Here is a 23124-nt window from a genome sequence, read left to right on the forward strand (position 1 = left end):
CCATTTTACTGTTAGTAGAAAAACATTGAACATTTAATTAAATTTTATAACTTATTTTTTAAGAGAGTTAACTAATTATTATCTGTATTACTTAGGCGGAGTTGTTGGATGCAATGAGCTCTCAATCGCAGTCGGATACTGAAGAGACTGAAAATACAGGATCTAATTCTACCTACCGGATTGTGGAGGCAATAGAGATTGTGAAGCAGGAATTTGACAGGAAGGAAGGCGAAGACTGCAGAGGATATATTCAGTAATGATATTATGATACCTCGCCAACCCAGTCAGTACGAAAGAAAGGCGGGAGAGTAAGGAGAAGAGCAGAAGAGAGATAGAAGAGGAGGAGAAAGAAAAGATGCAGTACGTATTTGACGTCTTACAAGTTTATGTGCACGTATAACAAGTTTATTGCTTGACTATTGAGAATATATTTTTGAAAACTTTTCTTTTACAGAGTACTAGTATCCAACTTCACTGAAGATCACGTGGACAGATACGAGATGTACAGACGATCTGCATTTCCAAAAGCAGCTATAAAGAGGGTACGCACCTTATTTTTAGTCGTTATTTACAAAAGAAATAGCCATTCCATTAAAGAAGTATTATACTAAATATGTTTCACAGATTATATATATATGCAAACCATAACAGGCTGTTCAGTGTTTCAGAACGTTGTCGGGTAGCTATGTCGGGAATTGCTGAGGTATTTGTTGGCGAGATTGTTGAAAAAGGTACGAGCTCTTTTTTATAAGTACGGTTAGAATATTGGAATTTAATTCTAGATTATATTGTGCTTGTTGTATAGCTTTAGATGTTATGGAGGCCCAGAATGAAACCGGTCCATTACCACCAAAGCACTTGAGAGAAGCTGTCCGCAGATTAAGACTGCAGGGTCAAATACCGAATGGTCGAGGGCACAAAGCTTTTTTCAGGTATACACACACACACACACAGTTACATAAGATAATATATAAATAAAGGAGTATACAGTTACATAAGATAATATACAAAGGAGTACTCTAATGGGCAGTACATTAGGTAGTGCAATAAACAATACAATAAAAGTATTTCTTACTGATTTTATTTTATTAATTACAGCTAATCTCTTACTCTCTTCCTCACGTTCTCGCACGCACCGTTCAAAAGAAGTAAATCTACGACGTACAATATATATTTATGTTGTGTTATACACAGTTACATAAGATAATATATTGTTACGCTTATCCGTGCGTCCGCTGCTCACTCACACACTCACTCGCGAACGCGGCGCGTAATCCCGTTTCCAGGAATAAAGACTCTCTTTATGTTAGAAAGGAACTCGTTTAATAGGGACTCGTTTAATAGGAACTCGTTTAACAAAGAGCTCGGGTGCACACGTCCGAACGAATCGGAACCCAGAGCGAAAATCTTCACAGTCAATGTGAAATCAATAAAATCAATAATCCCGTCGTTAAGGACCGCGCTTCGACTTGAAGCTATTCGAAGCGAAGTTCACGTGGAAAAGTTCAGCGCGCAACGGGTGTCTCGGCACGGGCGCAACACTGCCCTCCCTCTTCCAGATTGTCGTCCCGACAATCCGGAAGGGCAGCTGAAGCGGACGGTTCCCCACCGGGTCCTCTTCCTCAGGAAGTCCAGGTCTTCCCCGAGACGGATTTTTGTCCTACCCCGAGCTGCTGCTACGGGTAACCAGACTACGTCTCCTTCGACCACTTCCTCTTTGACTCCGCAGGACTCCACTACATTCCGGCTCGGTGCGGACCCCTTGTTTCCAGCGCTGATCCGTTCCTCTTGAACGTCTTCGGACTGGGAGGGGGAATAACTCTCCGTGGACCCTGCGTCTCGCAAGACTCCCCCAGTCCCCACCTCGGCATTTGCCCTAAGTTCCACGGAAAACCACGGATCGAAAACCGTGGGCGAGGCAGACTTCTTTAGAAGACTTCAGGCGATCACGTTGCCTTCTTTCGGGTCGAAAGTTTCTTCGCTCTTCCTCTCTTTCTGCGAAAGCAAACATTAAACGCAGCAACTTTCACAAAATACACAAAAGCATAAAAAAAAAAAGTTATTAAAACACGTAAACATTGTAAACATAAATAAAAGAGTTCCCACTACCCTCGGGCTCCGCTAGACTTCTCGCACCACAACCTAACCCAAATGTCTTTCTACAAAAGGAGCTAACCTATCGGCATGCACAATTTTCTTCCTATTCCGAGGAGACCTGTGAATACAGAATACTACGTCACTTAATTTCTTAACTATAGAATACGGGCCCTCCCAATTGTTCTGCAACTTAGGAGCCCTCCCTCTTCTCCTTTGAGGATTAAACAGCCAAACTTTCTGCCCCTCTTGGAAAAGAAATGATCTTGCTCTCCCGTCATACCAGGTTTTAATCTTCGAAGATCTCAACGACATTCTCTCTCTTGCCTCAAAATGAATTTTTCCTAACCTTCTCCTCAAGTCTTGGACGTAATACCCGGAAGATTCCTGCTCCTGAACATCTGGAGAATTACCTCGTAATAAATCTAGAGGAAGTTTTAAGTCTCTAGCGAAATATAATTCTGCTGGAGTGAAACCCGTGGCCTCATGCTTAGATGATCTATATGCCAGTAGGAACATGGGAATCCATCTATCCCAATCTTTCTGATTTTCAGAGACAAATTTTGCCAAGAAATTTGTTATCGTCTGATGTTGACGTTCGACTTGGCCATCCGACTGGGGATGTAAAGGAGTAGTCCTTGTCTTTTTAATTCCCAGAAGGTTCATTAATTCCCGAAATAACTTAGACTCAAAATTTCGTCCTTGGTCAGTGTGGATTTCTGAGGGAACTCCGTGTCTGGAAATAACCTCGTTAACGAAGACCTCGGCGATAGTCCTTGTCCTAATATTCCTGATCGGAAATGCTTCTACCCATTTAGTGAAACAATCAACGATCACAAGTAAATATTTGTTTCCGGTGGAAGTTCTCGGGAGGGGACCAAGTATATCCATCTGTACCCTCTGAAAAGGGGTGCCCACGTTATAAATTTGAAGAGGAGATCTCCCTTTGCCTGAGGGACCCCTCCTGGCTACACAGACACGACAAGATCTGCACCAGTCTTCTACATCGCGCTTACAGGTAGCCCAATAAAAACGTCGACGGATTTTACTTAGGGTCTTATTTATTCCAAAATGCCCTCCCGAAGAAGAATCGTGAGCTTCCTCTAAGATCCTGGCAACCTGACTTCGGGGAACTACCAGCTGAAAGAAGACAGAATTTAGATTAGGGGCTTCCCACTTCTTATAAAGAATATTATCTTTAACAACAAGAGCATCCCAATATGCCCAATAAATCTGAGAAGAAATATCTCCTGATACTACTTCAGAACGAAGAGGACGAACACCTACCTTCTTCGCCTGTAAAATTAAAGAAATGTCCGGATCCAATCTCTGCTCCTTTCGCCAGAGTTCCAGACTTTCAGTGTCTAAGGAGATTCGAGCAACAGTCTCTTCTTGTCCCTGAGAAGATTTCTTTTCCACCCTTGCACAATACTGACAATCTTCCATCTCACACAGTCGCCTTGATAAACCATCGGCATTCTTGTGAGAAAAGCCTTTACGATGAACCACAGAAAATTCAAATTGTTGGAGCCTCTCCAACCAACGAGCCAATTGTCCTTCCAAATCTTTGAAGGACATTAACCACTTCAAAGAGACATGATCCGTGCGAATTAAAAATTTTCGCCCCAAAAGGTAATGGCGAAAAGATTTAAGAGAGTCGACAATCGCCAAAAGTTCGCGGCGAGTCACACAATAATTTCTTTCCGCCTTATTTAAAATACGACTGTAATAAGCGATTACTCTTTCTTTTCCCTCCTGTTCCTGAGAAAGGACCGCGCCAATCCCAACACCAGAAGCATCAGTGTCGACAATAAATTCTCCTTCCCCATCAGGAAAAGATAGAATTGGGGAAGATGATAATGCAAGTTTTAATTCTTCATAAGCCTTTTGACAATTTTCTTCCCAAACAAATTTAACTTTATTTTCCGTAAGAATAAATAAAGGCTTGGCTATTGAAGAAAATCCTCTAATAAATCTTCTATAATAGGAGCAGAACCCGAGAAAACTCCTCAATTGCTTCTTAGTGTGAGGGACAGGCCAGTCTCTCACTGCAGAGATCTTTTCAGGATCTGTTGCAACGCCCTCGGAAGAAATTACATGACCTAAATATTTTACATTTCTTTCAAAAAGGACACATTTTTTTGGATTGATTTTTAAATTAGCATTACGTAAACGAAGAAAAACCTTTTTCAGATTCTCAACCATTTCGTTAAAATTCTTCCCGAAAATAATTACATCGTCCAGATAAACTAAACAAATCTTAAATAATAAACCATGAAGAACTTTTTCCATAAGACGTTGAAAAGTCGCGGGGGCGTTACATAATCCGAATGGCATCACAGTAAATTGCCAAAGACCATTACCGATAGAAAAGGCAGTCTTTTCCCTATCCTCGGGATGTATTTTCACCTGCCAATATCCGCTTTTAAGATCGAGTGTAGAAAACCAAGTGTTACCTGCTAATTGGTCGAGGATATCGTCAATTCGTGGTAAAGGAAAGGAGTCTTTCATAGTAACATCATTCAATTTTCTATAATCCACGCAGAATCTCATCGATCCATCCTTCTTTTTTACTAATACTGCAGGAGAAATCCAGGGGCTTTGTGACGCTTCGATCACTCCTTGTTCCTTCATTTCCTCAATAATCTCATTAACTTCCTTTCTCATGTTAAAAGGGATTCTGCGTGGTACCTGTTTAATAGGGAGAGAATCTACAACGTTAATTACATGACTAACTACATCACAATTTCCCGCAACAATCTTTTCAGAAAATACATCCCGATATTCACGAATGAATTCAACAAAAACATTTTGCTGATTATCGGAAAGATTCCTAGAATTTTTAGAAAGGAGCTCCTCCAAAAGGGGAGAGAACTCCTTAGAATCTTTCGTTTGGGCAATCCTTCGAATAACAGAAGGTGCGCCGAAAAAAGAATCGCAAACTCGACCGAAATCTGTCTTCCGAAGAAAATCCACCCCCAGAAGACAATCATCCGCAATGTCCGACACTAATATCGGAAGCTCGAATGAGTTTTTACCGAGTTCAACCTTGGCGAGAATTTTGAAGTCAACCGTAACGTCTTCCCCCGTGGGATACTTGAATCTTCGACCGAATACCGGAAATCTCCGTTCCCCTTCACGAACGAATTTCCTATTTATTAAAGAAACATCGGAACCCGTATCTATTTTGAAAATGCATTCTTTATTATTAAGAAAACCAGTGTAACAATAATCTTGAAAAATCTTATGCACTCTATTAACAAGAAAACACCGTTTCGTCGGGGATTTATCCATGCAAGCTGATCTCTCCCCGCCGAGATCAACTAAACCACGTTTTCCTTTTTTTCCGGACACTCGTTACGGAAATGCCCTTGCCTCCCGCAAAGCCAACATTCCTTCGGCTTACTCTTAACAAATTTTCTCTTTTCTCCTTCTTTCACGTTCTCTTTCTCTTTCTGTTCACCTAAAGTAGGATTCGCTGTTTCACTAGTCCCCCCATTTTTATTGAAAAACTTTCCCCCTCTATTTCTTTCCCCAAAGCTTTCGCCCTGAATAGCCTTAACCGCCTTTGCCCTTTCCACCGCGATCTTTAATGAAGTGATCCCTTCCAATTGTAAAGTTCTCTTGACAAATCCATCAAACAAAGCAGAAACGAACTGTGAACAAGCAATCTTATCTCGCACGGCATAAGTGCATTCGGGATAGGCCAGGCGCGAGAGCCTTTCAAGATCAGAGCCCAGCGCTGCGTATTCCTCCCCGAATCTTTGTTTTCTATTCGTAAAAAGGGAGTAATAATTTTGCGAGAGGTGCCCCTCTCCGAAACGCAGCTCGAGCTTTTCAGTGAGCTCCGCGTAAGTGAGAGATTCGATTCCATCGGCGCACGATTCGAGAAGTGACCGCGCCTTCCCGCGCAGACACAAAGCCAACACGACCGCCTTTTCCGCCTCGGTCCACAAATTCGCGCGCGCGATTAAAAGAAATTGCGCTAAGAATTCGCGAAGTGGCGCCGTCCCATCAAACGTATCCGGCTTCAACTTCAAACCGCGCGGCGCTTCACTCGAACCTTCACACGCGATGCGCCCCGCACACGAGCCCACGCTCGCGCCCATCGCCCGCAGCGGCGCGACCGAATTTCCGCACGCGGCGCGCCCCGCACACGCGCCCTCACCCGCGCCTATCTCACACGACGCCTCACTCAACATTACGCCGCGAAAAACATTATTGGAGGGACTTAGCTGGTAAACGGCGAGTTGCTCCTGGAGACGTGCCATTGCAGCATCGCGCTCCTTCAAGCGAGCCTCCATCTCACTGCGGAAAAGCTGTTGCTCTTGCTGCTCCAGCCGCCGCTCCTCGCGCAGATTTTGCAACTCTAAGTGGACGGCTTCAAAAGCGCCCGTCCCCGCCTCCGTCGCCCCCGCATCCTGCGAATGGGACGAGGCACCCGTCTCCGCTCCTGCCGACGCCGCGGCCTGCGAACGGGTCCTCGGCGGGGAGTGCATGGTCGCCATCCTGGTCGGAATACTGCGCTCGTCTAGAGTTCCTTATTCGCTCGTTTGTCTTCGCTCGTCCGATCCCGGACGAGCCCCCAAAAATGTTACGCTTATCCGTGCGTCCGCTGCTCACTCACACACTCACTCGCGAACGCGGCGCGTAATCCCGTTTCCAGGAATAAAGACTCTCTTTATGTTAGAAAGGAACTCGTTTAATAGGGACTCGTTTAATAGGAACTCGTTTAACAAAGAGCTCGGGTGCACACGTCCGAACGAATCGGAAACCCAGAGCGAAATCTCACAGTCAATGTGAAATCAATAAATCAATAATCCCGTCGTTAAGGACCGCGCTTCGACTTGAAGCTATTCGAGCGAAGTTCACGTGGACGAAGTTCAGCGCGCAACGGGTGTCTCGGCACGGGCGCAACAATATAAATAAAGGAGTATATATAAATAAAGGAGTTATATAAGATAATATACAAAGGAGTACTCTAACGGGCAGTACATTAGGTAGTGCAATAAACAATACAATAAAAGTATTTCTTACTGATTTTATTTTATTAATTACAGCTAATCTCTCACTCTCTTTCTCACGTTCTCGCACGCACCGTTCAAAAGAAGTAAATCTACGACGTACAATATATATTTATGTTGTGTTATACACACAGTTACATAAGATAATATATAAATAAAGGAGTATATATAAATAAAGGAGTTACATAAGATAATATACAAAGGAGTACTCTAACGGGCAGTACATTAGGTAGTGCAATAAACAATACAATAAAAGTATTTCTTACTGATTTTATTTTATTAATTACAGCTAATCTCTCACTCTCTTTCTCACGTTCTCGCACGCACCGTTCAAAAGAAGTTGTTTTGTGTTGACAATCTGGTTGGTGTTGTGCGAATGAGATTAAGAATGTCAGGAATGATGAAGAAGCGTAAAGAGCAAAAAAGTTTAACACAAAGAATTTAGGAATAGCATAAACATAGGTCACAAGAATGAATGGTGCGTAGATCAAAGATGTTTAATATGAAAGACGTAGAAAAATCAGGAATGTAGAACGCAGGATGAATGGCGCGCAGATCAATGATGTTTATCGCGCAGGACGCAGGAAAAACAGAATCGGAGATCGCAAGGATAAATGGCGCGCAGGAAAATCAGGACTGAGTTAAATCTGTAAATAACAAATCCAAATAATTTAAAAGTCTCAAAAAAGGTGTATCAATTCGTCATTCGGCGTATTCGGACGCAAGAATGAATGGCGCGCAGAGCAAGGATGTCTAGCGCGCAGTTGATCTCGTTGAGCTGAGCGGTTAGCAAGGTAATAGCGGTAATCTCAGAAGCGGTGTATCAAACAGTCGCGGGTATCAACAGAGTAGCGTAAGTCAACAATCGTGGTTATCAGATCAGAGTAATGTCGCGGTAATTTCAGAAGCAGTGTATCAAAACAGTCTGTCGAAATCTCCCATACAGCCTCGAGCTGTTCGTCACAACGCAATCTCTTACACAGCCTCGTGCTGTTCGTAACCACGTAATCTCCCACACAGCCTCGTGCTGTTCGTCATCACGTAAGAGGTCTGAATCTTGCGGTATTCGGTGTATCAACGTAATTCAGCATTATGATAAACTCAAAGCGGTGTATCAAAAAAACATTCATTCGAAATCTCCTTACAGTCTCGAACTGTTCGTCATCACGTAAGAGGTCTGAATCTTACATCGCAGTCTCGAACTGCTCGATCACCTTTAAAGGTGTACGCAAGAACATTTGTTGTCCTTCACCATAATATAAAGCTGATCGCAAAAAGCTACGCGGTAATCACGCAACATCGTGTTGCCCGTCATGACCTCGAACGTATGAATCCGCGGTTAACTTAATCGTAGTAAAGCTTACTCTTACCTTTAAACTTCTATCTACCTTCTTACGTATAAAGACGACGAATTCGAATAATCCGCTATGACTCCATCATTCGAGCAATCCGCTATGACTCCATCGAATCTCCTTTCGAAACTCCCTTCGAAATGTCTCCGTCGAATCTCCTTTCTCCGTCGAATATCCTTTCTGTACGTCTCCGTCGAATCTCGCACTCCTCTCTTTCGAACTCGCACTCTTTCGAACTCGCACTCTTTCGAACTCACACTTTTTCGACTTTATCCCTTTTTATCTTTCGTTACGATATTTTCCTTTTCAAAATAGTTCGCGATATCGGAGAGAGAAGTAAGCAGACAGACAAGAAAAAAAAACAACAACACGAGAAATTCATCGTTGCTAAAATCGATTCTCTGAAGCCGCGTTCGTTGATCGTCACGCTTTTCTCGATCGCGCTCGCGACGTCCAAACCGACGTTAAAGCGGCGTTAATTTCGAAACATTTCCGCCCGCCTTCGACGACAGAGTTGGCGAACAATTTTCGTCTGGATTGAATGGCAGAACACAAAGCTTGGCAATGGGTCGTTTAAAACTTGAAGAGGCTGTGCGAAGGGTTACTACTCTTGTTAATCCGTCAGGTCCTGGATGAAGCTTCGTGACTCTGCCTAAAGGCCACTTGGATGGCGGGTAACGTTCGTCGGTCATGAGAACTAAAGATCCCTCTTTTATATCATTAGAAGGATGATACCACGTTGATACAGCCAGATATCTTTGGAGACATTCCACTGACCATTGTTTCCAAAAACAGTCAATCTTCTTTCTTAACAGCTGCCATCTATTAAGACGAGTCTCAGGTTCAGACGATAATTCCGGTTCTGGAATAGTCGTGAGTGATTCCCCTATCAGGAAGTGTCCCGGGGTCAAGGCAGTGTAGTCGCTAGGATCGTCTGACAGAGGGCAAAGTGGACGAGAATTCAATACTGCTTCGATTTGAATTATCACAGTGTTCAATTCTTCATAAGTTAACAAAGTATCTCCGATCACTCGAGTTAGATGAAATTTCGTTGATTTTACAGCTGCCTCCCACTTTCCTCCAAAGTGAGGAGCTGATGGCGGATTGAAGATCCATTTAGTACCGTCCTTTGCTAGAATAGAAGCGAGTTCACGCAATTCCTTAGATGCTATACTAAAACGTTGTCGTAAAGCAATATCAGCGCCAACAAAATTTTTTCCACAGTCGCTTTGAAGGGTAGCGCAGATGCCTCGACGAGCAGTGAAGCGTTTGTATGCCGCAATAAATGCTTCAGTCGAATAATCGGTTACTATTTCGATATGTATGGCTGAAGTAGCTTGACACACAAAAATAGCAAGGTAACCTTTATAGTTTCGAGCCGCCCGCCCTCTCCAAGTTTTGAGCATGATGGGACCAGCATAATCTAACCCAGAATGTAGAAACGGTCTTGCTTGAGTAACTCGAGACATTGGAAGTTGACCCATAAGTTGCTGAGCTCGGATTCCACGATATCGAGCACAACAAATACATTTGAGAATGAAGGAGCGAATAGGAGCCCTGCCTCCAATGATCCAATATGTTTGACGGATAAAGCTCAATGTAACTTGCGTTCCCCCGTGAAGTGTACGGCTATGAGCGTCGTCAATAATGAGTGTGGTGAGAGGGGATGTTCTTGGAAGGATGATGGGATGTTTTGATTCCATGGAAAGATCAGCGTAATGTAATCGTCCTCCAACACGTAAGAGTTCATCTCGATCCAGGAATGGGGTTAATTTAGCCATAGGATGAGATCGTGGAAAAGTGTCTCCTTTAGAAATAATCAGTAAATCATTAGCGAACCAAGAATGTTGCACTTGTTTGCACCAAAAATTTCGGCTTTGATGTATCTCTTCCGGTGTCAGCGGCCAAAAAAGAGAAGTTTGCGGTTTTTTCCTTAGACGAGACAGAACACGACGACAGAGAGCTGTGATTCTAAACAAGAATGATAAGGAGGAATATCTATCAAGCAGTGACCAATAAGGTTTCGGGGATGACACGGTAAGTGAGACCATTCCAGGTCGCTCTTCGAGATCGGTCTCTGGCGAAAGTTTACTAACAGCTTTTGGCCACAAGGAAGATGGTTCGGATAACCAACTGGGACCGTTCCACCAGAGATTGTGATTAATGAGTTGTTCTGGAGTTAGTCCGCGGGAAGCGCAGTCTGCTGGGTTCTGTTTTCCTGGTATGAAGTGCCACGATCCTTGGGGTAGCATCTCTTGAATAGCAGTAACTCTGTTCCGCACAAAATCTTTCCATCGCGATGGATGTGTGGTAATCCAGTAAAGAGTGACAGACGAATCAGTCCAAAGGTGTACACGTACATCAGATAGATCCATCACTTTCTGAATATGTGTCATCAATTTCGATAATAGGAGAGCGGCTGAAAGCTCTAACCGCGGAATTGAAAGTAATTTAAGTGGAGCGACTCTAGTTTTTGCACTCACTAAGCGCACTAAATATTCATCATTGCCTTGTGAGACCCGAACGAACACCGCAGCAGCCATTGCCATAGAAGAAGCGTCTGAGAATCCATGAAGTTCTACTATACGTTTGGACGATCCAAGTCCTAACCATCTCGGAATAGAAAGCTTTTGAAGTGTGGTCAACTGAAGACGAAATGAGATCCAACGATCGTGTAACTCCGAAGGAACAGAATCATCCCATCCACTCTTGAGTAACCAAAGTTCCTGTAAAATTATCTTGCTCCGGATCATCACTGGAGAAATAAAACCTAGAGGGTCGTACATTTGAGCGATTTCAGAAAGTATCGTTTGCTTGGTAACTCGATCACGTTGCGATGATTTATCAGAAAAAAGGAAGGTGTCAGTCTCTGGATTCCAAATGAGCCCGAGAATTTTCACAAGGGATGGCTCAAATTCAACTGGAGAAGAAGATTCAGAAGAAGATTCGTTGCTACTGTCCGAAACTGGAGGAAATATTTCTTGATTGTTACTCTTCCATTTTTGCAAGGGAAAGCCGCCCGCCATACAAAGCTGTGTAACTTGGTGCACTATCTCTTTGGCCTCAGAGATTGTGTCGGCACCTCCAAAAGTGTCATCGATGTAGCGGCCTTTCTTGAGAGCTGGAACAGCTTTAGGAAAACGCGCACCTTCATCCTCAATAAGTTGTAGTACCGTTCGGAGTGCGAGAAAAGGGGCACATGTGAGCCCGAAAGTGACAGTGGTGAGTCGATGAGGAGCAGGCTGACCTTCTGAATTGAACCAAAGAATGGATTGTAACGCCCAATCATCTGGGTGTACGGCAATTTGTCGGAACATCTTGACGATGTCCGTAGAAAAGATAAATCGATGTGTGCGAATCCAAAGTAGCACGTCGGAAATATCCGTCTGAAGTTTTGCACCTGAGTGGAGAATTTCATTAAGAGAAACTCCGGAGCTAGTACGACAGGAACCGTTGAATACCACCCGTAGTTTGGTGGTAAGTCTGTCCTCACGAATGACGCCATGATGTGGAAGATAAAAAGCAGGTGTACTATCTTCAGAGATGGGAGCTGCGACCATATGACCGAGTGTCAGATAATCTTTTAAAGATTCTTCATATCTCTGCTTATATAGTGGGTCTGAAGAGAAACGTCTTTTCAAGCCTAAAAAATATCTGTGATGTATCGGTGATCTTTTAGCCGTCTATCTCCCGAGCGGCATAAATCCACATGTTCCTCTCGAAAGTGTTGCCAGTTTTCGTCGAGTAATTCCAATCGAGCGTTAATAAGTTGAAGAGATGCCTCATCATGATCATCTTCCGTCGCTGCCTGCTGAATTAATTTGTATCGACTGCGTTGCAGCGAAATCCTTGTATCAATACTTGACATAATGTTAAGCACAACAATATCCGGCTCGAAGGACCAAAAAATGTTTTGTGTTGACAATCTGGTTGGTGTTGTGCGAATGAGATTAAGAATGTCAGGAATGATGAAGAAGCGTAAAGAGCAAAAAAGTTTAACACAAAGAATTTAGGAATAGCATAAACATAGGTCACAAGAATGAATGGTGCGTAGATCAAAGATGTTTAATATGAAAGACGTAGAAAAATCAGGAATGTAGAACGCAGGATGAATGGCGCGCAGATCAATGATGTTTATCGCGCAGGACGCAGGAAAAACAGAATCGTAGATCGCAAGGATGAATGGCGCGCAGGAAAATCAGGACTGAGTTAAATCTGTAAATAACAAATCCAAATAATTTAAAAGTCTCAAAAAAGGTGTATCAATTCGTCATTCGGCGTATTCGGACGCAAGAATGAATGGCGCGCAGAGCAAGGATGTCTAGCGCGCAGTTGATCTCGTTGAGCTGAGCGGTTAGCAAGGTAATAGCGGTAATCTCAGAAGCGGTGTATCAAACAGTCGCGGGTATCAACAGAGTAGCGTAAGTCAACAGTCGTGGTTATCAGATCAGAGTAATGTCGCGGTAATTTCAGAAGCAGTGTATCAAAACAGTCTGTCGAAATCTCCCATACAGCCTCGAGCTGTTCGTCACAACGCAATCTCTCACACAGCCTCGTGCTGTTCGTAACCACGTAATCTCCCACACAGCCTCGTGCTGTTCGTCATCACGTAAGAGGTCTGAATCTTGCGGTATTCGGTGTATCAACGTAATTCAGCATTATGATAAACTCAAAGCGGTGTATCAAAAAAACATTCATTCGAAATCTCCTTACAGTCTCGAACTGTTCGTCATCACGTAAGAGGTCTGAATCTTACATCGCAGTCTCGAACTGCTCGATCACCTTTAAAGGTGTACGCAAGAACATTCGTTGTCCTTCACCATAATATAAAGCTGATCGCAAAAAGCTACGCGGTAATCACGCAACATCGTGTTGCCCGTCATGACCTCGAACGTATGAATCCGCGGTTAACTCAATCGTAGTAAAGCTTACTCTTACCTTTAAACTTCTATCTACCTTCTTACGTATAAAGACGACGAATTCGAATAATCCGCTATGACTCCATCATTCGAGCAATCCGCTATGACTCCATCATTCGAGCAATCCGCTATGACTCCATCGAATCTCCTTTCGAAACTCCCTTCGAAATGTCTCCGTCGAATCTCCTTTCTCCGTCGAATATCCTTTCTGTAACAAAAAGAGAAATTATTTAACGATTATGAGATTTATATATATATATATTTTTTTTTATTTTATTTATTTACGCGAGCGATCAAATTGCAAATATACTTACGTCTTTCGGATTGGGGCAAATCAAGATTTGAAATGGACGAAGCCGCCGGTGTTGCTGTAGCCACAGCCACAGTCGCCGGAATTGCTGCAGCCACAGCCTTTCTGTCCGCGACCATACCCGCCAAAGTTGTTGTCGAAGTCGTCGCCGAAATCGTTGCCGAAGTCGTCGTCGAAGTCGTCGTTGAAGTCGTCGCCGAAGTCGTCGCCGAAGTCGTCGCCGATAATAATGATGATTGTGGTAGTGGTGGTTGTGGTAGTGTTGATTGTGGTGGTGGTGGTGGTGGTAATTTCTTAAATTGCTGCAGTTCCAAAAGTTGTATTTGTTTATTCGCCTCCTGCAGAAACTGCTCGGTCATAGGCTCCATCTGTAATATAAAATTAATTATTAACAGACACAGTAGTGTCTCGTACCAAGTATTAAATTTTGTTTCGATTTTGTAATACTTACTATTATTTCCATTGGTTCTGTCCCTCCAACGACGGTAGTCTTGTTCATCTCGGTAGCCAGATCGCCCAGGCTGGCTGGGATCCTCGTCGCGCACTGTCGCGCACTAGGAGACGCACGCGGGGACGCGTGTATGTACGTATGTACGCGTGCACTCGCGTCGGGGAGGAGAGAATCCCTCGTTCCTCGCGAGTCCCGATCGTGTAACAATAACAACGAACGACTCGAACTCTGCGTACGCGTGCGGACTCTCTATTACGCGGACTTGACTGGCGTGGCCGTTCGAGACGAATCTCCAGCCGAGGCGGATTCGCGGATGTCGTCGTCACGTCGGTTGATAAACAAATGACGGCGGCGGCTGCAGCGGCTACTAAGTAATAATAGAGATTGTGTTCGGGGAGCGCGCTTTTAGCGCTAATCGTTTTTTCGAACGCACACAGAATGTGATTGGTTCTTATCCTTGGATCCAACCAATCATATGTAATTGTTACTTAGCTGCTCATCCACGGTTTATGTATTAAGCGGGAAACACAGACTTTTACATAACGCATAATGCGTAAGCATAAAAAAATTGATTGATCTATTTTTTTATGCACATGTATATGGACCAATCAATTTTCTTATGCTTACGTATTATGCGTTATGCAAAAGTCTGTGCTCCCCGCTTTATATACAATTTTTTTTCTTATACGATCGGTAACATTATCGATGATACGCGAAATGGAATTATCGACTGGGATTGTTCATGGTAATATCATGATTTATTTGGTTTATGGTGGTATAGATTTAGATAGATAGAGGCTTTATGTTAGTGAAGCGATTCACGTCAGTGAAGCGATAACCGCGGTGTTTCTTGATAAAGAAATACATAATAAAAGAGAAGTAAACGTGTATAGTAATTTGGTAAGTATTAACAATAATTTACAAGTAAAGTATTTGCTGTTTCTTTTAGCTTATAGATTTATGTGTTTAATAGGATTTCTTGAATCGGGCACCGCCGCGTGGATTCATACGCAATTCTGTGTTTGTGTGCCTTGAGGTATGTTATAATAATATACATATTAAATTATTATTATTATATACAAATTGTTTAATTTTTTCACAAACATCGGTTAACTTTTAACTTTAGGTTAACTCACTCTTCGTCTCTTTCTAATGTTTATTTCTGCCAATGTCGATTAACTTTGATCCTTGTTTAACTTACTTTTTATCCCTATTTAGTTTTAAAAATTAGAAAAAGATCAAAATTAATCCGCATTGGTAGAAATGGACGTAAGGGAGACGTTAGAAAGAGACAAAGAGTTAACCAATGTTTGTGAAATAAAACAATCTGTAATATCTATGGATACTGTACAAATTATTTTACAAGCTAATTCCCGTTTTCACCAACGTCGTTTAACTTGAATCTTAGTTCAATTCACTTCGTGTTTTTCCAATGGACTCTCTTAGAAACAGACAAAAAGTGAATTGAACTAAGGTTCAAGTTAAACGACGTTGGTGAAAACGGACATAAGAAGTATTTAAGATGATCTGTAAATATAACAATTGATTAAAATACAGATAGCGAATTGGTTTTACTTTTAAAATGTTCCACAATTTATGTGCTTTTAAAATATGCTCAATGAGATTTCCGTGTTTATCCCCTTTGACCGACCCGAACATGAGTACCAAATCGTATTGTTAATAGAGATAATATAGTTTATATTTTTTGGATTTTACGAAATAAATATAATACATTTTGATATTTCTACATTGATTTAATCTGTTGAAAAATTTACAATTCAACATAAAGTATATTCGAATAGGAGCATTACAGAACTAATTATACTGCTCGTAAGTATTAAGAAGCTACCATTTACGGTTCTTATCCATAGCTTCGTACTTGAACTTTCTTCTTTCTTTTTTTATCTTTATTCTACTAGAACAAAGTGCCACGGTTTAGATTTTTATATTTATATTAAAAAAGTAAATTGCGCGAAATAAGTGTTTTGATAAGGATCTATCGTCTCGATATTTACAATATTTACAAAACGTTTCTTATTCTGCGGATGCAAAGGACCCCGCAACGGTCATGGGGGGTTTTGGCTCCCAGTCAAATTTGACAATAATGTAGGATAATGTAGTTCATAACATGCTGATAAAAAGTGTCCATAGGCACCAAGCCCAAAAATGGACAGTTTCCGAGATATAAGGCATTAAAGAATGGAAAAATGAGGGTTTCAGGTTTCAGCTAATGGCAGTTTGCAACTGGCTGAATGCCATGCTTTCACTAAAACATTTACTTGATTGCTGAATTATACTTATGCACAGTATGCGTGTTCACATAGTCAAGTCAATAATCAAACCATATACGTAATATAATGTCATTGCATCGAATGACATGTATGCAACATATACATATAGCAAGCAAGAATCATTTACTTATTTAATGTTAATTTTTGCAATGTATGAAAAGTATAATATAATACTACTAAACCGACTTGTGAATTACAGTTATAATATTATATTGTACTTTTCATACATTGCAAAAATTAACATTAAATAAGTAAATGATTCTTGCTTGCTATATATGTTGCATACATGTCATTCGATGCAATGACATTATATTACGTACGGTTTGATCATTGACTTGACTATGTGAACACGCATACTGTGCATAAGTATAATTCATCCAGCAATCAAGTAAATGTTTTAGTGAAAGCATGGCATTCAGCGTATTGCAAACTGCCATTAGCTGAAACCTGAAACCATTATTTTTCCACTCTTTAATGCCTTATATCTCGGAAACTGTCCATTTTTGGGCTTGATGCCTATGGACACTTTTTATCAGCATGTTATGAACTACATTATCCTACATTATTGTTAAATTTGACTGGGAGCCAAAACTCTTTATGACCGTTGCGGGGTCCTTTATCAATTGCGTTGATGATAATAGACCTTTTCTTTTTAGCTAAACTTCTTGTACAATTTTCTCTTTTTCTGTCCAACGTGCAAGAAGTTTAGCTAAAAAGAACAGGCCCAATATCAGAGTTGCTGCTCGAGAAAAAAAATGTATAATATGGTCAGATGTAAATAATATGGTCAGATGTAAAAATATATTATTAGATATGAAAAGATCTAATTTTATATGATTATATATAATCAGATCCGAAATTTGGAAATATGATCTTATCTTTATGTTAGTATACCCAAGTTAGTACTTTATAGTACCCAAATTTCGGATCTGATTATACAGGGTGGACCATTTTAATCCATCCAGTCGAATATCTTGAGAACCAAGCCCGGGAGAGAAAAATGTTTCAGACAAAAGTTATTTGGTTTCGAGGGGGCCATAAGACGGTGTCATTGGTTTAACCATGGATGGTCGTTTAAAGCTCATGTAAACGACACCTTTAATTTCTTAAATGGAAACCTCTATTTTTCAATGCATATTCTTGTAGCTAATCTCGAAAGTTTTTCAAAATTAGAACTTTTGGAATTATAAGGCTTGAAAGTTCTAGTATTTTGACATAAAATACAAAATATCTTGTAAAACATTAAGTTTTCGGTAATGTTACCTTAATACTTTTATGCACAGAATAATGAGACGAATCGGTATTAAAAAAAGACACAGTTGCTTTTAAGAAAAAGTATGCAGATGCGTGTTGCAAATTACATATTTTTTCTTAAAGGAACTATGCCTTTTTTTTATTTCACGAATAGCATATATACTTGCAGGAGGGTAAAATAAGATACCTGTTAAAGTTTGAGCCCTTAATATTAATTATTAATTATTATTTAGTAAGATAGAAAAAATTGTTTAACTATCTAACAAACAGTAATACAGCATTGTTTCACATAGATTTTGGTAGTAAATTTATTGCTTTACAAAAAAAATCTCTTATTATTTTTTCATAAATTTAACCGTTCAAAAGATATTCAAAGTTAAAGTTTGATAAATTTTATAATATTGACTATCAAAAATTATGAAATATAATCAATACATATTTTTGTAGAAAATTTAACGATCTACAAAAAAGGTCTCTTATATTTTTTTCTTAAATATAATCATCATTTAGACGATATTAAGGTTTAAAGTTCAGTGTATAAAAATTATTCTTTTTTTTCATATTATAACAAAATTATGAGCTTTATTTATTTAATATAAAAAAAAAGAATAATTTTTATACACTTTGAACTTTAAACCTTAATATCGTCTAAATGGTTTTATTTATGAAAAAAATTTAAGACCTTTTTTGTAGATCGTTAAATTTTCTACAAAAATATGTATTGATTATTTCATAATTTTTGATAGTCGATATGATACAAAATTCATAAGAAGCAAAAACAAGTTTTATAAAATTTATCAAACTTTAACTTTGAATATCTTTTGAACGGTTGAATTTATGAAAAAATGATAAGAAATCTTTTTTGTAGAGCGGTAAATTTACTACAAAAATCTATGTGGAGCAATGCTGTATTACTGTTTGTTAGATAGTTATAAAATTTTTTTCTATCTTACTAAATGAAGTTTTCTAATTTACCTAAATAGAAATCTTCTTCCTGACCGATAAGTCTATCGACCAGTGTTGAAAAAGTGAAAGTTCCACAATTTATGTGTTTTTAAAATATGCGCAACGAGATTTCCGTGCTTATCCCCTTTGGCTGAACTGAATGTGAGTACCCCATACGTACAAGAGTAAAGTATTAGTTAAAATACAGATAGCGAATTGGTTTTAATTTTAAAATGTTCAACAATTTAGGTGCTTTTAAAATATGCACAATGAGATTTCTGTGTTTATCTCCTTTGGCCAACCCGAACATGAGTACCTCATTTATACAAGAGTAAAGTACCAGTTAAAATATAGATAGCAAATTGGTTTTAGTCTTAAAATGTTCCACAATTTATATGCTTTTAAAATATACACAATGAGATTTCTGCGCTTATTCCCTTTGCCCACTCTGAACGTGAGTACCCCATACGTACAAGAGTGAAGTACCAGTTAAAATACAGATAGCGAATTGGTTTTAGTCTTAAAATGTTCCACAATTTATATGCTTTTAAAATATGCGCAATGAGATTTTCATGCTCATTTCTTTCAGCCGACCTAAACGTGAGCATCCCATACGTACAAGAGTAAAGTATCAGTTAAAATACTGATAGCAAACTGATTTTAGTCTTAAAATGTTCCTCAATTTGTGTTTTTGAAAAATGCACAATGAAATATTTGTGCTCATCCCCTTTCGGCTGATATCCTTGTAAGTATGGTGGTGGTCACGCGTTCGGGGAGATTTATCGGTTTTTATAAACTATACATTTCAGAAAGATATGTTTCAGACAAAAGTTGTAGGGCTTAAAAATATCTATTTACTAGTCTTATCAGTTTGACCGTAGGTGGCGATGTCAATGTTACCTGATGAAGGTCACCTTGAATTTTTTAAATTACAACTTTCACTTTTTATTGCGCATGCTTGTAGCTTAAATTTAGAGCTTTTCACTATAACTAACACTATAATAAAGCTATTTTTAGTTACAAATTTCGTGGTATTTTAAAAATTTTGTATTTTTAATTGAAAAAATATATCTTGTAAAGTATTTATTTTTCAATAACTTTGCTTTAATACTTTTATACACAGAATAATGTAAGAAATTGATTGTTGAAAAAGAAATTTTACAAAATTTGATTGCATTTTGTAGACGTAAGGGAGACCGGGGCTAACTTGACACAATTTTTTTAAAAGCAATTTTCAACAATTAATTAAAATTTTTAAGCAAATTTAATGGTACACATTTAATTGAAAAATACCGGGGTAAACTCGACACAATTTTTTCAAAGGCAATTTTCAACAATTAATTAAAATTTTGAAGCAAATTTAATGGTACACATTTAAAGAGCGTTCCTTCAGGTACAAAATTGCTTAAGGAAATTTTGCTGTACGTCGCTTAGTTTTGCCCGAAAGCTCGATGAAAGAGTAGACCATTTTTGAGATCAGTAAAATTACTTTTCACTATTAAAAACGCTTATGTCGCGTTATAAATTACACTATAACTCAGAATGCTACTAAATTCCGTTGATAATACTGGAACATAAAGACGCGTTTACAGTAGGAAAGGCAAGTTTCTACGATAGATTTAAATTGGCAAAAAGCCTAGTGTCAAGTTTGCCCCGGTGTCGAGTTAGCCCTGGTCTTCCCTATTCAATTTTACAAATGTAAAAATTAATATTCCATGTATAAAAATATGAAGGTAAAATTATTGAAAAGTGAATAAAAAGTGATTATTTTATAATATTTTATATATTTTTAAGACAAAATTTGAAATATCTCGAAATATATATTCTTTACAAAGAATAGCTTTCTTATAGTGTTTTGAAAATGTCTCATTGAAAATAAAAAGTCACGCAAAGATCGCGCTTTGTAGTATTCTACATATTTTATATATTTTTTTTCCTTCTTATTTGTGCGTAGGATTTATAAGGATTCCAGCAGAATTCTCTATAGGAGAATTTTGGATAAGGTAAGTATTTTTTTTTCCATTACTTATATAAAACTGTTGTACAAACAAGTGCTGTGCGTAAATACAAAGGTGCTGTGCGTCTACAAGGAACGGGTGCTGTGCGCCTGCAGGAAACGGGTGCTGTGCGCCTGAAGGGAACGGGTGCTGTGCGCCTGAAGGAAACGAGTGCTGTGCGCCTGAAGGGAACGGGTGCTGTGCGCCTGAAGGAAACGGGTGCTGTGCGCCTGCAGGAAACGGGTGCTGTGCGCCTGAAGGGAACGGGTGCTGTGCGCCTGCAAAGAATAGGTGCTGTGCGCCTGAAGGGAACGGGTGCTGTGCGCCTGCAGGAAACGGGTGCTGTACGCCTGAAGAAAACGGGTGCTGTGCGCCTGAAGGGAACGGGTGCTGTGCGCCTACAGAAAACGGGTGCTGTGCGCCTGAAGGGAACGGGTGCTGTGCGCCTGAAGGGAACGGGTGCTGTGCGCTTGTGAAAAAGGCTGTTAGACATTTTTCAATCCATTTATTTTTAATAAAATGTCGGTGAAAAAAAATATTACTTTACTGCCTGTTGAAAGAGATATAATTAGCAGGGGCGAATGTCTTATAGATGATCATATGAATCATTTCCAACAACTTTTAATTAATTGTTCGGACTATAGACCTGTCGAAACATGGCAAATACAATTGCCTGATATGGTTCAACCTGTATCACAAGATAAAAAACACATTCAATTATTGTATAGTTCGTCACATTGGGTGTGTTGTTATTATGATACAAAAAATATATTTGTATATGATTCCTCACATAATAAAACATTGTGTAAAGATCATGAGCGATTCTTGGAAAAATTATTTCCAGCACATAACTTTAAAAAACATCCCGTCAAATTTCCTACTGTGCAACGTCAACCGAACAGTAGCGATTGTGGTGTTTTTGCTATAGCTTTTGCTACTTCATTGTTATTCAATATTAAACCTGACAAAGTAAAGTATGAACATAAGTTTATGCGTTCACATTTAATACAAATTTTGGAAAATAATGTTATTCAACATTTTCCTCAGGATTTGCAATGTGCTAATCCTCAAAAGGTACTTCCATTAGCAGTGATAATAACTAGAGAGGCTAAAGCGATTGCTGAACGTATGAAAAGACATTTTAAAAGTAATTATGCTATAAAACGTCGTGCAGAGGAACATAATTTAGAAAATCGCGCTACAAAGCAGCAACGATGCGAACAGAATTTACCAAATAATCGTGCTCAAGATTCACAATGTGCTATTTCTCAAAGAGTACTTCCATTAGCGATAATAAAAACGACAGAAACTGAAGCAATTGGTAAAAGTGCAAAGACACATTCTGAAACTAATTATGCTACAAAATCTCGTGCAGAGCAGCAGGATTTAAACAATCGCGCTATTATAAAGCGATCCAAACAGAATTTAAAAAAGAAAGTAATTTTAAAACGTAAAGAAAAAAATATAATTATTCGAGGCAAATGGATTACGGACGCTCATATGGATCATTTCCATACACTTTTGCGAAGTTGTTCAGATTATGAACCTGTCGGAACATGGCGAATTCAATTGCCTCAATTTATTCAACGTATACCAGAAGATAGAAAACATATACAAATATTGCACAGTTCGTCAGTTCCGTTCAATTGTGGAGATCCAAAACTTAGAGATAGAACTGGACATTGGGTATGTAGTTATTACGATACAACAAAAATATATATCTATGATTCACAAAATAAACAAGAATTGCACGAACATCACGAGATATTCTTGAGAGAATTATTTCCAACGTACGACTTTGAGAATAATCCTGTCGAATTTCCTACTGTACAATATCAACCAAACTGTAATGATTGCGGAGTTTTTGCTATAGCTTTTGCGATTTCATTATTGTTTGATATTAAACCTGACAAAGTTAGATATGATCATAAAGTAATGCGTTCACATTTGTTGAAGATTTTTGAATCGAATACAATTGAATATTTTTCTCAAGATCCACAAAGTGATGCTCAGACAGTGCTTCCATTAGCGGTAATAAGAAATAGAGAAGCTAAAGCGACTGCTCTACGTATAAATAGACATTTATCTCAGAAAGATTCCTGTAAAAACATTAGTAATTTTGAAAGTAATTATGCTACAGAATCTCGTGCAAAGCAGCAGGGTTTAAACAATCGCGCTATTATAAAGCGATCCAAACAGAATTTAAAAAAGAAAGTAATTTTAAAACGTAAAGAAAAAAATATAATTATTCGAGGCAAATTGATTACGGACGCTCATATGGATCATTTCCATACACTTTTGCGAAGTTGTTCCGATTATGAACCTGTCAGAACATGGCGAATCCAATTGCCTCAATTTATTCAACGTATACCAAAAGATAGAAAACATATACAAATATTGCACAGTTCGTCAGTTCCGTTCAATTGTGGAGATCCAAAACTTAGAGATAGAAATGGACATTGGGTATGTAGTTATTACGATACAACA

General features: G+C 39.4%; 3 protein-coding genes across 3 annotated transcripts; 1 reads left to right on the top strand and 2 right to left on the bottom strand.

The window, feature by feature from the left end:
• Positions 1 to 44: 44 nt before the first annotated feature.
• On the top strand, positions 45 to 1212 carry LOC143895293 (transcription initiation factor TFIID subunit 11-like). Its single transcript, XM_077402328.1, has 5 exons — positions 45 to 360; positions 455 to 542; positions 661 to 731; positions 806 to 932; positions 1099 to 1212. The coding sequence occupies exons 3-5, from the start codon at positions 686 to 688 to the stop codon at positions 1100 to 1102; spliced, it is 177 nt and encodes a 58-aa protein (XP_077258454.1). The 5' UTR covers positions 45 to 360; positions 455 to 542; positions 661 to 685; the 3' UTR covers positions 1103 to 1212.
• A 7722-nt stretch (positions 1213 to 8934) lies between these two features.
• Positions 8935 to 12030, bottom strand: LOC143895302 (uncharacterized). Its single transcript, XM_077402345.1, has one exon. The coding sequence runs from the start codon at positions 12028 to 12030 to the stop codon at positions 8935 to 8937; it is 3096 nt and encodes a 1031-aa protein (XP_077258471.1).
• Positions 12031 to 13517: 1487 nt separating this feature from the next.
• LOC143895303 (uncharacterized) lies at positions 13518 to 14478 on the bottom strand. The gene is made up of 3 exons (XM_077402346.1): positions 14151 to 14478; positions 13704 to 14067; positions 13518 to 13597 (listed from the first exon to the last, which is right to left on the bottom strand). The coding sequence occupies exons 1-3, from the start codon at positions 14196 to 14198 to the stop codon at positions 13518 to 13520; spliced, it is 492 nt and encodes a 163-aa protein (XP_077258472.1). The 5' UTR covers positions 14199 to 14478.
• Positions 14479 to 23124: the final 8646 nt, after the last annotated feature.

Source organism: Temnothorax americanus, unplaced genomic scaffold (genome assembly GCF_048541705.1).
Source record: "Temnothorax americanus isolate GAGA-0224 unplaced genomic scaffold, ASM4854170v1 Scaffold150, whole genome shotgun sequence".
In the NCBI taxonomy this organism is placed as follows: Eukaryota; Metazoa; Arthropoda; class Insecta; order Hymenoptera; family Formicidae; genus Temnothorax; species Temnothorax americanus.